This window comes from Chlamydotis macqueenii, chromosome 25 (assembly GCF_036417535.1).
Source record: "Chlamydotis macqueenii isolate bChlMac1 chromosome 25, bChlMac1.mat, whole genome shotgun sequence".
NCBI lineage: Eukaryota > Metazoa > Chordata > Aves > Otidiformes > Otididae > Chlamydotis > Chlamydotis macqueenii.
In genome coordinates, this window is record NC_141580.1 from 6,325,145 (window position 1) to 6,341,338 (window position 16,194).

The window sequence follows — 16,194 nt, forward strand, 5'->3', positions numbered from 1 at the left end:
ATAACCCACAAACCCTACCTTGACCATGAGCAGCCTGGTCTAATGGGATCTGTTTGTGCCAAGGGTTGATCCAGCCGACCTCTGGAGGTCCCTCCTCACCTGTGTTCTGACTCAGTGACGCCCCATCTCCCCTGCCCACCCTGAACCCTGCACGCCCATGGGCACAGTTGTCCTCACAGCCCCTTGGCCACAACACAACTTGGAGGCATCTTGCTGAGAGTGCAGAGAGGCAGCTGGAGGGAGGCTCTGGAGTCTCCTCGCTGTCACCCGCAGGAAATGAGTGGGTGCTGTTTCCAGCCGCTGAGCTGGGAGGCAGCTGTGGGCAGGTGGTGGATGTCCCGGGGCAGGGCCGTGCTGCTGTGCCAGGCTGCAGCTGGCAGTGTGGGGGCTTCTTGGTGGTGGGCAGTCGTTGGTGGAGGAGGGGAGAGTGCGTTTGTGAGGAGAGCAAGCTGTGCCGGTGCAGAGGCAGGGAGCAGTGCGGGGGCGGGCGAGAGGCCGAGCTGGGCCGGCGCAGGGCTGAGCGGCGGGGCGGAGCTGGCGGCGGCGGAGAGGTTCGGTTCGGTGCGGAGGCGTGGCGGGCGGAGCAGAGAGGCGGGGCTGTCGGGGCGCAGCGAGGCTCGGGCGGCGGAGCGGCGGGATGCGGCGGTGGCGGGGCTGGGGGCTGTCGGGGCTGGCCGCGGTGCTGCTGGGTGCGCGGGGCTGGCGGCGGTGGCTGGGGGCCGGGGGCCGGGGCTGTGCCCGGGGTGTTCCCGGGGGGGCGAGCGCCAACTCTTCCCTCTCCTTCTTCCAGGTGGCCATCTGCGTGCCTCCCTGCCTCTCTGCCGTCTCTCATCCACTTCTTCCCGCTCTGTCGAGTTCCTCCTGGGTAGTCTCCCTTCATTCCCATCATTCCCATCATCTCTATCATGGCAACGTTTCCTGCATATGTGCCTGCTTTTTCATGCACTCACTCTTTTCCCTGCCCGTTCTGCAGTTCTTATTGCCCGGATTTCAGCCCTCTGCCACTGTAACACCCACTCTCCCAGGCTGTGCTTCCTCTTTTCATCCATCTCTGAATTCCTCTTTACTCATCTCTCCAGACCCCTACCAGCTTCCTACTCTCTTCTCTCTCTCCCCGTGCTTCATTCAGATCTGAAGGCACAAGTTTGCTTCCCTGCGCCTCTCCCTCATTCCTTACATGCGCTCATTGCACTCTGCATTCATCATTTATTCATGCTCTGAATTTAAACTCTATACTTCACTGGAACACACCAATTCTGTCTCCTCGTTCTGTCTTCCGACATCCATCCATCAGTCCGACTTTCATCCTACCTCTGCACACATTGATTCTCCCCAGGTTTCTCCCCTCATTCCACACAACCACACCATGATCACACTGCATCCTTGTTCCTGGGCACATCCTCCCATCACTTCTGGTTTTGCTCTTTCTCCTTGCCACTCTTCCTAATCATTTATCTGGGAAAACAGCCACGAGAGCTGGGTGATCTCTGGTGATGTTTGGCCTTTCCTTCTCCTTTCCGGCAGTGGCTGCGGGCAGAGCCCAGGTGCAGCAGGAGCCGTCGGCACAGACCACCGAGGGCTCCGCCATCGGCATCAACTGCTCACACCCCAACATACTGAACAGCGACTACATCCACTGGTACCGGCAGCTCCCGGGCCGAGGCCCCGCATTCATCGCACTCGCTCTCAGCGGATCCAAAGCGGTGTCGGAGCCGGCGGGGCGGCTGTCGGTGGCGGCAGACCGGCGGTCCAGCGGCCTGTGGCTGTCCCGGCCGGGGCGCGGGGACGCGGCGGTGTATTACTGCGCCGTGGGAGACACGGCGAGAGGAGCCGGGGCTGCGGCCGGGCACGAACCGCGCCGGGCGGGGCCGGGCGTGCGGGGCGGGGGCGGGGGCGGGGGGACAGCCCCGTGCGGGCCCGCCAGGGGGCGCTGCCGCTCCGCCCGCCGGGGCCGCCTCGCCCCGCCCGGCCCCGGGCCCCGGGACGCTTCCCCCGCCCGGGAACGGCACCGCCACCGCCACCGCCACCGCCACCGCCACCGCCACCGGCAGCGGCAGCGGCAGCAGCCGCCCTCCCGGCGGGACGCGGACAGAAATCCCCCCCGCCAGTGGCAGAGGCGGCGGGGGCGGAATGGCGAGCGGAGCGGGGGCGCTGGCCGGCGCTGCCCGGGAAGGAGCCGCTGCAGCCGCCGGCCCCGCTGGCTCCCGCCCAGGAGCAGCGCCTTTCTGCTCCGCACAGGGAGGCGGCCAGCACAGATCCTCCTGCCCACGGGCAGCCGGGCAGCGCTCGGGCCTGCCGCAGGGACCGCCCCTGCTGCTGCTCAAAGGGCCGGGGATCTCTTTGCCCCCAGTGCCATAGCCAGGCACTGTTAGAACAGAAAGACCCAGCTGATACAGTGCTGACACACGCTATTCCTTTGGAAACACAACCAGGCGTTGTTTCCTGCTGCTAACTTTGTAAGTAGCCCAGACACACAATTCCAAACGGAATCCTCCAGCTCCAGTGCCCGCTCTGGACTGCTCCTGCTGGTGTTGGAAAGGCATCCCGAAAAGCCAGCAGTTCTACCTGGGCACCAATGTGAGGAGACTCTGACTCTCACAGATGCCTTCGAGTGTATCCCACGGCTGGTGTTTGGGACATAGAACTTGTTGCCCAGGATTGCCTTTAACATCAACTTGAGAGCCTTTGGTGGTGAACTGAAGTCCAGGAGATAGGAGAGAAGCTTGAGCTGAGCACTTGTTGTAGAATCATAGATTAGTTTGGGTAAGAAGGAACCTTAAAAGGTCATCTAATCCAGCCTCCGTGGAAGGGACAGCAGGGCCATCTCCAACCAGATCAGGTTGCTCAGAGCCCTGTCCAATCTGGCCTTGAATGTTTCCTGGGATGGGGCACCTACCACCTCTCTGGGCAACCTGTTCCAGAGTTCCACCACCCTCAGTGTAAAAAGTTTTTTCCTAGTGTCTACTCTGAATATACCCTCTTCTATTTTAAAACCATTACCCCTAGTCCTATTGCAACAGAATCTACTAAAGGGTCTCTCCCTGTCTTTCCTGTAGGCCCTCTTTAGGTACTGGAAGGCCACTAGAAGGTCTTCTCCTGGAACGCTTTCTCTTCTCCAGGCCAAACAGCCCCAACTCTCTCAGCCTGTTCTCATAGGAGAGCTGCTGCAGTCTTCTGATTAGCTTCATGGCTTTACTCTGGACTCACTTCAACAAGTCCACATTCTTCTTCTGTTGGGGGCTCCAGAGCCGGATGCAGTACTCCACACAGAGTGTCATAAGAGCAGACTTAAAGGATTCAGGTTCAGACCCCAGGATTGAGCCACAAGGAGATCTCCTAAGTTTCCATGTGAGGCTGAATGTCTGAGGTGCCTGAGAGCTGTAAGGAGGCCTCAGAGCATGGGGTCCTGGGCCCAGCCAGTCCCCAGTGAGGCTTATGTGGCTGTAGGACCTGACAAAGACGTGAAAATCCATCTTCACTGTCTCCAGAGGCAGAGAGGAATGGTTCAGCTCTCTTCTCTGCCTCGGCTGGGGACTGCTGTGGCAGCTGTAGCTGTATTAGAAGGGAACTCCTGGCAGGTTTGCAGTCATTGGAGAGCAGATGGCAGCCCACCGTCCTTCTGCCATGACCTCAACTGAACAACAGGACCCTGAAGACCTTGTGGGAGCCAGGTTGTGAACATGGCCTGCTATGCCAACAACCTGCTTCCTGCAGTCCCTGCCAAAGAAGTGAGCAAAGGGCCACGGGGGAGAAGTGTCAGAGGAGCCCTGCTCCAGGCAGCAGACGTCAGAAGAGATTAAAATCAAGTAGCCCTTTTTCTTGCCTGGGTATTGTGGTTCTGTGGCCCAGGGTGGGACAAGCAGCTGGAGGTTGTGGGTAATGTGGGTGGGTGAAGGGACACAGAGGGACTGCCTGTCCAACAGAGAGCTGTGTTCCTCCGTCCTCCCCCTGCCAGTTTGCAGGAGTGTGTCTGTCCATGTGTGGCTGGTTTCTGCAGCAGATGTGCTTTCAAGAGATGTTTCTCTCCAGGTTCCTCCTCCGTGTTCAGAGGTGAAGGGAGAGAGTGTGCGAGACTTGGGCCCAGGCACTTGAGTGTGTGCCTGGTCCTATCTCCATCCCGACAGTCCCAGGGACACCATGGACAAGGGTGGGTGCAGGGCTGCCTTCCACACTTGTGTCATGCCCATTCCCCAAATACAGTGTTCTTGTGAGCACTGGGATGAAAGGTCCCAGGGTTTCTAGGGCAGGAATGCAGCAGTGCTGGCAGAAGACTCAGCTCAAGGGCTGAATGGGTCTGGAGCAGCAAAGCGACATCACGGTGGGTCCCTCTGTTGGGGCTGTTGGAAGTGCCCTACTGAGGAAAAACTGGAGGTGTCCTCAGCTGGCTGCCATGGGCTCCTGTGGCTGAGGATGTTCCATGACCTTCTCCTTCCCTCCCTCCTCAGCTCACCCCAGTGGTCACTTGTTTCTCCTTGCCCAGGTGTATGCGTTGTGCTCCTAGGTTTTGATTGCCTAACCTGCCCAGCCCCTAAGGGTCCTCAGCAGTGTCCATGGCTCCTTGTGTTCCTATGTGCATTCTTGTCTTTTCTCTACTTGTAAGTAGCCTGAGTAAAGTAGATGAACTTGGTAATACAAATTTTATCTCGAACCAGAACAAGATTCTGTGAAACGCCCAGGAGAATGGGGCAGATGTGTCTCCAGAAAGTATACAGCCTAATCAGAGAAATACATGTCCATTTCCTAAAGCAATGAGCCAGTTGCTGGGGCTTCTTTAGGGGACTCAGATGAATAGCTGACCAAATGTAGCACTGAGGAAACTGGAATACACACCTCTGCAAGGAACTGGTGGCTTCTCACTCCCTGTGATGCCCTGCTGCACTTACACTGTGCTGAGGAACCTCTGCAGGGTAGAAGCTGTGGGAGGGAGGGGATGGATCTATTTGCTCCCACTGAAGCCCTTAGAAAAGCCGCTTCACTTTTTCTGGAAAGCCCACCCCAGACCTTGCTTCACTTCTTTGTTGGGGAGTGTGTCAATGAAGCAGTTCAACAAAGGAGTTACAACTGTATGAAAGGGAATCACGGGTTTCTTCAGATGCAGGGAGTTCCTGGCTGACAGCTTGACATGCAGGAACACGGTGGAGCTGTACCAGATTGTGAAGACGCTGAGATGGGCAGAGTAAATGGGAAAGTCCTTTTCCTGGCCACGGGCTGACTGGATTCCCAGCATGGAAGAGATGATGTACACGTAGGAGACCAGGGTGAACACAGCAGGCCACCAGAACAATTATGGAGACCAGGCAGGGATCTATATCACAGAGGAAATGATTGATGACATCTGGCCCACGGAACATCAGCCTGGATGTCAGAAAGGCCAGCAGTGAGATGGACAGAAAGCCTCCCAGCCAGGAGCTGAGCGCCAGCCGAGCAGAGAGGACACTGTTCATGAGGGAGCTGTATCTCAAGGGGTAGCATGCGGCTAAGTAGTGGTCAGAGGCCATAACAGGCAGGAGAAAACAGTCCGTGGAGCCTCAGGAGAGAAGACAGAGCAATTGAAGATGCTGAAGGAGGTGGTCTGGCTATTCTCCAGCATGACTCTGATGCCTTTGGAAATAACTCCTGTAGTGTAACACATCTCCAGAAAGGATGGATCACAGAGGAAAATGTGCATTGGGGTATGGATGTTGCTGTTCATGCACACGAGAGCTATGATGGATACACTGCCTGTTCCTGTCAGGGAGCACTTCAGTGCAAACACCACCAGAAGGGAGACCCAGGAATGCCACGTGCCTGGGAAGCCAGGAGGGATGAATTCTTCCACATTTGACCCATTTCCAGTGTGTTCCCAAGTGCTGAGGTTCATCCGCAGCACATGCGAATTTACTGAGGGCGAATTGTGGCTCAGCAGCCCCATAGCTTTCTCTGAGAAGGGGATTGGCATTATGGGGAAGGTGAGGGGCACCAGCTGTGGTGTACCTTGATGTTAGCAAGGCTTTTGACATACCCTCACAGGCGCAGACACATGCACGTCGAGGTATGCACACTGACAGGCATGCACACGCACAAACCCGTGTGCTGTTGGTGAATTTTGATTGTCCCCCTTTGACACCAATTAAACACATGCTTTTGCTTAGATATGAAAAAAAACAATCACCCAATGATCAATGTGTTGGACAGAGTCCTGCCACCAGAAGCACTTCTACAAGGAGCATGCAAAGATGCCTCAGGAGCCCATTCCTTACACACACTGGCACTAGCTCCAGTCCTGGCACCGGTTTCATGGGGAACCTGAGGCAGCGTTGGTTCTATTCCCCAGCACCAGCTCTGCTGCCCAAAGGTGCCCACTGAGCCTTCACATTCCAGAATTGCTTCTGACGGGGAGGCCTTCTGACTTTGGCATTCCTGCTGCCAGCCACTTGAACCCCTTCTGCATTTGGGCCCTCTGGAACTGCATGGCAGCTCATTCCGTGGTCACCAATTACCCCTGCTGAGCAGTTACAATTGGAACTTCCCCTTCAGTGCACACACAAATGCACACACATGGGCGCAAATGCACACACGGGATCAGTGCAGCACAACATAGCAGAGGACAGGACCTCCTCAGGTTCCATGGATCACTAACTCCTTGATGTCCGGTGATCTTTGGGTGAGGGTGATGGCACCCTGCCAGTTGTTTAATTCGTGTGAACAAATACCAGTTCTTGAAGCTGGTGAGAGCAGCTTTTGCATCCTGCTTTCTTAGGGTGTCGATCCAGAGGGTGAGCAGAGGAGTGAGAACGATGCAAAGAAGAGCCACTGCTCTGCACTGTTGAAGGGGCTCCCATGTAGGTGAAGACACGTAGGCCATAGAAACAGGCCACAGCAGAGAAAAGGGAAGCACAGGTGGGGACACCTCATTCCCTGCCTTCTGCACAGTGGACACATGGCACGATTTAAATTATCATTAACAATCCTCCAGCCTCTGGTAACAGTGACCATGGCCATGGCCCCTAGACTGGGTGTTGGACGGGAGAGGAAGGTGGAGCAGCAGCTATGAGCTAGTCAAAGGGCTGTTCCTTGCTTTGCCACTCCCATCATTCTGCAAAAGCAAAGATCTTCCAGAGCCCCACACCCACCTCCTGCCATCCCAGTGGAGCTCCACTCGTAGCAAGGAACACCCTTACTCAAGAGCTCAAGGGTGCGATCCCCTCAGGGCCTCCTGCCTTGCTGGGCATCTGTGTGCAAGGCAAGGCCTGATGGTCACTGGCAGCAAAGCAACTAGGGACGACTTCTTCAGATGCAAGGGATGGTGCCCAAAAGAGGAGTCACTGCAGAGGGTCCCAACATCCCATTCCTCTGTGAACGGAGAAGGGTCTCTTTGTGCCCTTAGTCCTTTTTACCACAGAGCAACAGCCTTCTCCTTTGGCAGCCTGGGGAGTGTCCACAGAGGGAAGGACCACACAGAGACCACGCTTGAATACAGCAGAATTTTAATAAGTCAAAAAAGTGGAAACAAAGTCATTTGGAGTGGAAGTCAGGAAGGTAGGAATCCCAAGAGTCAGGCAAGAGTCTGCAGTCATTGGCCATGGAGAAGTTCCTGCATGATATCTATCTGCCTGCCCCATAGAGGGAGAGGAGCCACATGGTCCCCACCAGGCTGGCCTTGGTGTGACAGCACTGCCAAGGGGAAACAGAAGCAACCACAGTAATCAGGAAAAAAAAGACACAAAGTGATTCAGTTCTAGTGAAAACACATCCAAAAGTTTGATCCTTTGCCAGGCATCAAGTTCTGATTTGCTCGAGGTTTCTCCCTAGGTCTTTCCCAGCATCTTTCTCAAGGGAGGTATCTTCTGCCATAGTAGCGTCTGGAAAAGCCAGAGAGGTCACAGCAGTCAGAGTTGATGGGCACTCCATCACGGCTGAGGATGCTGCCAACAGCAGCGGAGGTGGAGGAGCCCACAACGGTGTTCTGTGGGAAGGAGCTGAGGATGGGTCCGGGCAGGATCACCACCACGGGAGAGGGCTCGATGACAACGGTGGAGTCCTGGCACTGCCTGACACAGGGCTCATTGCAGCTGTTGGCCAGTGGGGTTGGGCCACAGGGTCGCAATGGCAGGCAGCGGTCGTAGCAGGACATGTCTTGAAGATGGAGGTGCAGCTGGGAGAGAATCAGGGAGGAAACAGAGCAGAAGGGTTGGTGAGGAGCAGCCTGCTTACCCTGTCACAAAGGAGTTGAGGCCACTGCTGAGTGGGGAGATGGATGCTCAGCCAAGAGACAGACTTCATCACCCTGTGAATAGCAGCCTGGCCCAGAGAGGCTCTCTGCCAGTGTATAAACCAAAGGCCCCTCAGCCACATCCCAGCCTCTCTCTAAGCAGACCTTCACCCTTGGTCAATCTGTCACGAAATGAAGATCCAAAGCCCAGCACAGGACAGAGCCAGTATCAGATGAGAGGTCTGTTGAGGAGAGCGTTCACATTTTAAGAGGAGGAGAAGGGGCTTCAGACTCACCTGGTTCCCAAGGAGAAGGAGGCCAGAGAAGCGAGTGAGAGAGCAGGACCTTGGGCTGCCTTTTATACCTGCCCTTCCTTGCCGCAGGCCCACAGGCACCCTTGGCAGAGGTAACAATTTTCTGACAAGCTCATCTTGCATGCAAAGCCTTTCAGCTAATGACATGGGCTGTGCTTTGGTTTCCAACACTGCTGCCTTCTCATTTCCACATTTGTGCCATGCCCATTCCCCAAATACAGTGTTCTTGTGAGCACTGGGATGAAAGGTCCCAGGGTTTCTAGGGCAGGAATGCAGCAGTGCTGGCAGAAGACTCAGCTCAAGGGCTGAATGGGTCTGCAGCAGCAAAGCGACATCAGGGTGGGTCCCTCTGTTGGGGCTGCTGGAAGTGCCCTTCTGAGGAAAAACCCGAGCTGTTCTCAGCTGGTTGCCATGGGCTCCTGTGGCTGAGGATGTTCCATGACCTTCTCCTTCCCTCCCTCCTCAGCTCACCCCAGTGGTCACTTGTTTCTCCTTGCCCAGGTGTATGCGTTGTGCTCCTAGGTTTTGATTGCCTAACCTGCCCAGCCTCCAGGGATCCTCAGCAGTGGTTGCTGTTTCTTGTGTTCCTATGTGCGTTCTTGTCTTTTCTCTACTTGTAAGCAGCCAGGTTTATCTGGATGCACCCGGCAGCACAAATTTGTCTATGCTGTTTTGCATCAGCCTGTGTTTGTGTGTCCTTGTGTGTCACTCATCCAGTGAGAATGTGCTGCTCATGGCACGGACACTCTCCACCGCTCTGTCCATGAGCACCACAGAGCAGCAGATACTCAGAGTCAGAAGCAGCCATTGGATTTGAGAGTATAACCCACAAACCCTACCTTGACCATGAGCAGCCTGGTCTAATGGGATCTGTTTGTGCCAAGGGTTGATCCAGCCGACCTCTGGAGGTCCCTCCTCACCTGTGTTCTGACTCAGTGACGCCCCATCTCCCCTGCCCACCCTGAACCCTGCACGCCCATGGGCACAGTTGTCCTCACAGCCCCTTTGCCACAACACAACTTGGAGGCATCTTGCTGAGAGTGCAGAGAGGCAGCTGGAGGGAGGCTCTGGAGTCTCCTCGCTGTCACCCGCAGGAAATGAGTGGGTGCTGTTTCCAGCCGCTGAGCTGGGAGGCAGCTGTGGGCAGGTGGTGGATGTCCCGGGGCAGGGCCGTGCTGCTGTGCCAGGCTGCAGCTGGCAGTGTGGGGGCTTCTTGGTGGTGGGCAGTCGTTGGTGGAGGAGGGGAGAGTGCGTTTGTGAGGAGAGCAAGCTGTGCCGGTGCAGAGGCAGGGAGCAGTGCGGGGGCGGGCGAGAGGCCGAGCTGGGCCGGCGCAGGGCTGAGCGGCGGGGCGGAGCTGGCGGCGGCGGAGAGGTTCGGTTCGGTGCGGAGGCGTGGCGGGCGGAGCAGAGAGGCGGGGCTGTCGGGGCGCAGCGAGGCTCGGGCGGCGGAGCGGCGGGATGCGGCGGTGGCGGGGCTGGGGGCTGTCGGGGCTGGCCGCGGTGCTGCTGGGTGCGCGGGGCTGGCGGCGGTGGCTGGGGGCCGGGGGCCGGGGCTGTGCCCGGGGTGTTCCCGGGGGGGCGAGCGCCAACTCTTCCCTCTCCTTCTTCCAGGTGGCCATCTGCGTGCCTCCCTGCCTCTCTGCCGTCTCTCATCCACTTCTTCCCGCTCTGTCGAGTTCCTCCTGGGTAGTCTCCCTTCATTCCCATCATTCCCATCATCTCTATCATGGCAACGTTTCCTGCATATGTGCCTGCTTTTTCATGCACTCACTCTTTTCCCTGCCCGTTCTGCAGTTCTTATTGCCCGGATTTCAGCCCTCTGCCACTGTAACACCCACTCTCCCAGGCTGTGCTTCCTCTTTTCATCCATCTCTGAATTCCTCTTTACTCATCTCTCCAGACCCCTACCAGCTTCCTACTCTCTTCTCTCTCTCCCCGTGCTTCATTCAGATCTGAAGGCACAAGTTTGCTTCCCTGCGCCTCTCCCTCATTCCTTACATGCGCTCATTGCACTCTGCATTCATCATTTATTCATGCTCTGAATTTAAACTCTATACTTCACTGGAACACACCAATTCTGTCTCCTCGTTCTGTCTTCCGACATCCATCCATCAGTCCGACTTTCATCCTACCTCTGCACACATTGATTCTCCCCAGGTTTCTCCCCTCATTCCACACAACCACACCATGATCACACTGCATCCTTGTTCCTGGGCACATCCTCCCATCACTTCTGGTTTTGCTCTTTCTCCTTGCCACTCTTCCTAATCATTTATCTGGGAAAACAGCCACGAGAGCTGGGTGATCTCTGGTGATGTTTGGCCTTTCCTTCTCCTTTCCGGCAGTGGCTGCGGGCAGAGCCCAGGTGCAGCAGGAGCCGTCGGCACAGACCACCGAGGGCTCCGCCATCGGCATCAACTGCTCACACCCCAACATACTGAACAGCGACTACATCCACTGGTACCGGCAGCTCCCGGGCCGAGGCCCCGCATTCATCGCACTCGCTCTCAGCGGATCCAAAGCGGTGTCGGAGCCGGCGGGGCGGCTGTCGGTGGCGGCAGACCGGCGGTCCAGCGGCCTGTGGCTGTCCCGGCCGGGGCGCGGGGACGCGGCGGTGTATTACTGCGCCGTGGGAGACACGGCGAGAGGAGCCGGGGCTGCGGCCGGGCACGAACCGCGCCGGGCGGGGCCGGGCGTGCGTGTCGGGGGCGGGGGCGGGGGGACAGCCCCGTGCGGGCCCGCCAGGGGGCGCTGCCGCTCCGCCCGCCGGGGCCGCCTCGCCCCGCCCGGCCCCGGGCCCCGGGACGCTTCCCCCGCCCGGGAACGGCACCGCCACCGCCACCGCCACCGCCACCGCCACCGCCACCGGCAGCGGCAGCGGCAGCAGCCGCCCTCCCGGCGGGACGCGGACAGAAATCCCCCCCGCCAGTGGCAGAGGCGGCGGGGGCGGAATGGCGAGCGGAGCGGGGGCGCTGGCCGGCGCTGCCCGGGAAGGAGCCGCTGCAGCCGCCGGCCCCGCTGGCTCCCGCCCAGGAGCAGCGCCTTTCTGCTCCGCACAGGGAGGCGGCCAGCACAGATCCTCCTGCCCACGGGCAGCCGGGCAGCGCTCGGGCCTGCCGCAGGGACCGCCCCTGCTGCTGCTCAAAGGGCCGGGGATCTCTTTGCCCCCAGTGCCATAGCCAGGCACTGTTAGAACAGAAAGACCCAGCTGATACAGTGCTGACACACGCTATTCCTTTGGAAACACAACCAGGCGTTGTTTCCTGCTGCTAACTTTGTAAGTAGCCCAGACACACAATTCCAAACGGAATCCTCCAGCTCCAGTGCCCGCTCTGGACTGCTCCTGCTGGTGTTGGAAAGGCATCCCGAAAAGCCAGCAGTTCTACCTGGGCACCAATGTGAGGAGACTCTGACTCTCACAGATGCCTTCGAGTGTATCCCACGGCTGGTGTTTGGGACATAGAACTTGTTGCCCAGGATTGCCTTTAACATCAACTTGAGAGCCTTTGGTGGTGAACTGAAGTCCAGGAGATAGGAGAGAAGCTTGAGCTGAGCACTTGTTGTAGAATCATAGATTAGTTTGGGTAAGAAGGAACCTTAAAAGGTCATCTAATCCAGCCTCCGTGGAAGGGACAGCAGGGCCATCTCCAACCAGATCTGGTTGCTCAGAGCCCTGTCCAATCTGGCCTTGAATGTTTCCTGGGATGGGGCACCTACCACCTCTCTGGGCAACCTGTTCCAGAGTTCCACCACCCTCAGTGTAAAAAGTTTTTTCCTAGTGTCTACTCTGAATATACCCTCTTCTATTTTAAAACCATTACCCCTAGTCCTATTGCAACAGAATCTACTAAAGGGTCTCTCCCTGTCTTTCCTGTAGGCCCTCTTTAGGTACTGGAAGGCCACTAGAAGGTCTTCTCCTGGAACGCTTTCTCTTCTCCAGGCCAAACAGCCCCAACTCTCTCAGCCTGTTCTCATAGGAGAGCTGCTGCAGTCTTCTGATTAGCTTCATGGCTTTACTCTGGACTCACTTCAACAAGTCCACATTCTTCTTCTGTTGGGGGCTCCAGAGCCGGATGCAGTACTCCACACAGAGTGTCATAAGAGCAGACTTAAAGGATTCAGGTTCAGACCCCAGGATTGAGCCACAAGGAGATCTCCTAAGTTTCCATGTGAGGCTGAATGTCTGAGGTGCCTGAGAGCTGTAAGGAGGCCTCAGAGCATGGGGTCCTGGGCCCAGCCAGTCCCCAGTGAGGCTTATGTGGCTGTAGGACCTGACAAAGACGTGAAAATCCATCTTCACTGTCTCCAGAGGCAGAGAGGAATGGTTCAGCTCTCTTCTCTGCCTCGGCTGGGGACTGCTGTGGCAGCTGTAGCTGTATTAGAAGGGAACTCCTGGCAGGTTTGCAGTCATTGGAGAGCAGATGGCAGCCCACCGTCCTTCTGCCATGACCTCAACTGAACAACAGGACCCTGAAGACCTTGTGGGAGCCAGGTTGTGAACATGGCCTGCTATGCCAACAACCTGCTTCCTGCAGTCCCTGCCAAAGAAGTGAGCAAAGGGCCACGGGGGAGAAGTGTCAGAGGAGCCCTGCTCCAGGCAGCAGACGTCAGAAGAGATTAAAATCAAGTAGCCCTTTTTCTTGCCTGGGTATTGTGGTTCTGTGGCCCAGGGTGGGACAAGCAGCTGGAGGTTGTGGGTAATGTGGGTGGGTGAAGGGACACAGAGGGACTGCCTGTCCAACAGAGAGCTGTGTTCCTCCGTCCTCCCCCTGCCAGTTTGCAGGAGTGTGTCTGTCCATGTGTGGCTGGTTTCTGCAGCAGATGTGCTTTCAAGAGATGTTTCTCTCCAGGTTCCTCCTCCGTGTTCAGAGGTGAAGGGAGAGAGTGTGCGAGACTTGGGCCCAGGCACTTGAGTGTGTGCCTGGTCCTATCTCCATCCCGACAGTCCCAGGGACACCATGGACAAGGGTGGGTGCAGGGCTGCCTTCCACACTTGTGTCATGCCCATTCCCCAAATACAGTGTTCTTGTGAGCACTGGGATGAAAGGTCCCAGGGTTTCTAGGGCAGGAATGCAGAAGTGCTGGCAGAAGACTCAGCTCAAGGGCTGAATGGGTCTGGAGCAGCAAAGCGACATCAGGGTGGGTCCCTCTGTTGGGGCTGTTGGAAGTGCCCTACTGAGGAAAAACTGGAGGTGTCCTCAGCTGGCTGCCATGGGCTCCTGTGGCTGAGGATGTTCCATGACCTTCTCCTTCCCTCCCTCCTCAGCTCACCCCAGTGGTCACTTGTTTCTCCTTGCCCAGGTGTATGCGTTGTGCTCCTAGGTTTTGATTGCCTAACCTGCCCAGCCCCTAAGGGTCCTCAGCAGTGTCCATGGCTCCTTGTGTTCCTATGTGCATTCTTGTCTTTTCTCTACTTGTAAGTAGCCTGAGTAAAGTAGATGAACTTGGTAATACAAATTTTATCTCGAACCAGAACAAGATTCTGTGAAACGCCCAGGAGAATGGGGCAGATGTGTCTCCAGAAAGTATACAGACTAATCAGAGAAATACATGTCCATTTCCTAAAGCAATGAGCCAGTTGCTGGGGCTTCTTTAGGGGACTCAGATGAATAGCTGACCAAATGTAGCACTGAGGAAACTGGAATACACACCTCTGCAAGGAACTGGTGGCTTCTCACTCCCTGTGATGCCCTGCTGCACTTACACTGTGCTGAGGAACCTCTGCAGGGTAGAAGCTGTGGGAGGGAGGGGATGGATCTATTTGCTCCCACTGAAGCCCTTAGAAAAGCCGCTTCACTTTTTCTGGAAAGCCCACCCCAGACCTTGCTTCACTTCTTTGTTGGGGAGTGTGTCAATGAAGCAGTTCAACAAAGGAGTTACAACTGTATGAAAGGGAATCACGGGTTTCTTCAGATGCAGGGAGTTCCTGGCTGACAGCTTGACATGCAGGAACACGGTGGAGCTGTACCAGATTGTGAAGACGCTGAGATGGGCAGAGTAAATGGGAAAGTCCTTTTCCTGGCCACGGGCTGACTGGATTCCCAGCATGGAAGAGATGATGTACACGTAGGAGACCAGGGTGAACACAGCAGGCCACCAGAACAATTATGGAGACCAGGCAGGGATCTATATCACAGAGGAAATGATTGATGACATCTGGCCCACGGAACATCAGCCTGGATGTCAGAAAGGCCAGCAGTGAGATGGACAGAAAGCCTCCCAGCCAGGAGCTGAGCGCCAGCCGAGCAGAGAGGACACTGTTCATGAGGGAGCTGTATCTCAAGGGGTAGCATGCGGCTAAGTAGTGGTCAGAGGCCATAACAGGCAGGAGAAAACAGTCCGTGGAGCCTCAGGAGAGAAGACAGAGCAATTGAAGATGCTGAAGGAGGTGGTCTGGCTATTCTCCAGCATGACTCTGATGCCTTTGGAAATAACTCCTGTAGTGTAACACATCTCCAGAAAGGATGGATCACAGAGGAAAATGTGCATTGGGGTATGGATGTTGCTGTTCATGCACACGAGAGCTATGATGGATACACTGCCTGTTCCTGTCAGGGAGCACTTCAGTGCAAACACCACCAGAAGGGAGACCCAGGAATGCCACGTGCCTGGGAAGCCAGGAGGGATGAATTCTTCCACATTTGACCCATTTCCAGTGTGTTCCCAAGTGCTGAGGTTCATCCGCAGCACATGCGAATTTACTGAGGGCGAATTGTGGCTCAGCAGCCCCATAGCTTTCTCTGAGAAGGGGATTGGCATTATGGGGAAGGTGAGGGGCACCAGCTGTGGTGTACCTTGATGTTAGCAAGGCTTTTGACATACCCTCACAGGCGCAGACACATGCACGTCGAGGTATGCACACTGACAGGCATGCACACGCACAAACCCGTGTGCTGTTGGTGAATTTTGATTGTCCCCCTTTGACACCAATTAAACACATGCTTTTGCTTAGATATGAAAAAAAACAATCACCCAATGATCAATGTGTTGGACAGAGTCCTGCCACCAGAAGCACTTCTACAAGGAGCATGCAAAGATGCCTCAGGAGCCCATTCCTTACACACACTGGCACTAGCTCCAGTCCTGGCACCGGTTTCATGGGGAACCTGAGGCAGCGTTGGTTCTATTCCCCAGCACCAGCTCTGCTGCCCAAAGGTGCCCACTGAGCCTTCACATTCCAGAATTGCTTCTGACGGGGAGGCCTTCTGACTTTGGCATTCCTGCTGCCAGCCACTTGAACCCCTTCTGCATTTGGGCCCTCTGGAACTGCATGGCAGCTCATTCCGTGGTCACCAATTACCCCTGCTGAGCAGTTACAATTGGAACTTCCCCTTCAGTGCACACACAAATGCACACACATGGGCGCAAATGCACACACGGGATCAGTGCAGCACAACATAGCAGAGGACAGGACCTCCTCAGGTTCCATGGATCACTAACTCCTTGATGTCCGGTGATCTTTGGGTGAGGGTGATGGCACCCTGCCAGTTGTTTAATTCGTGTGAACAAATACCAGTTCTTGAAGCTGGTGAGAGCAGCTTTTGCATCCTGCTTTCTTAGGGTGTCGATCCAGAGGGTGAGCAGAGGAGTGAGAACGATGCAAAGAAGAGCCACTGCTCTGCACTGTTGAAGGGGCTCCCATGTAGGTGAAGACACGTAGGCCATAGAAACAGGCCACAGCAGAGAAAA

At 56.2% G+C, this 16,194-nt stretch overlaps 1 protein-coding gene, 2 pseudogenes and 2 gene segments (V, D, J or C); 2 read left to right on the plus strand and 3 right to left on the minus strand.

Annotated features, from left to right (window-relative positions):
- Positions 1 to 637: 637 nt before the first annotated feature.
- Positions 638 to 3,182, plus strand: LOC147597831 (T cell receptor alpha variable 3-like). The segment is given in 4 exon segments: positions 638 to 689; positions 1,525 to 1,965; positions 2,744 to 2,839; positions 3,157 to 3,182. Coding segments are annotated over 4 exon segments (615 nt in total).
- A 1,790-nt stretch (positions 3,183 to 4,972) lies between these two features.
- Positions 4,973 to 5,860, minus strand: LOC147597832 (olfactory receptor 6F1-like; annotated as a pseudogene).
- A 1,950-nt stretch (positions 5,861 to 7,810) lies between these two features.
- Positions 7,811 to 8,652, minus strand: LOC147597833 (feather beta keratin-like). The gene is made up of 2 exons (XM_086766472.1): positions 8,488 to 8,652; positions 7,811 to 8,134 (listed from the first exon to the last, which is right to left on the minus strand). Exons 1-2 carry the CDS (start codon positions 8,650 to 8,652, stop codon positions 7,811 to 7,813), a joined length of 489 nt encoding a protein of 162 aa, XP_086622598.1.
- A 1,311-nt stretch (positions 8,653 to 9,963) lies between these two features.
- Positions 9,964 to 12,508, plus strand: LOC147597834 (T cell receptor alpha variable 3-like). The segment is given in 4 exon segments: positions 9,964 to 10,015; positions 10,851 to 11,291; positions 12,070 to 12,165; positions 12,483 to 12,508. Coding segments are annotated over 4 exon segments (615 nt in total).
- A 1,790-nt stretch (positions 12,509 to 14,298) lies between these two features.
- LOC147597835 (olfactory receptor 6F1-like) lies at positions 14,299 to 15,186 on the minus strand (annotated as a pseudogene).
- Positions 15,187 to 16,194: the final 1,008 nt, after the last annotated feature.

What these genes read in the sequence shown, in the direction of transcription:
- LOC147597833 (XM_086766472.1), bottom strand. Translation starts at nt 8,652, where the DNA reads ATGTCATTAGCTGAAAGGCTTTGCATGCAAGATGAGCTTGTCAGAAAA. An exon ending in TCCTTCTCCTTGGGAACCAG is followed by an intron (nt 8,135 to 8,487) that starts GTGAGTCTGAAG and finishes ATTCTCTCCCAG; the next exon opens with CTGCACCTCCATCTTCAAGA.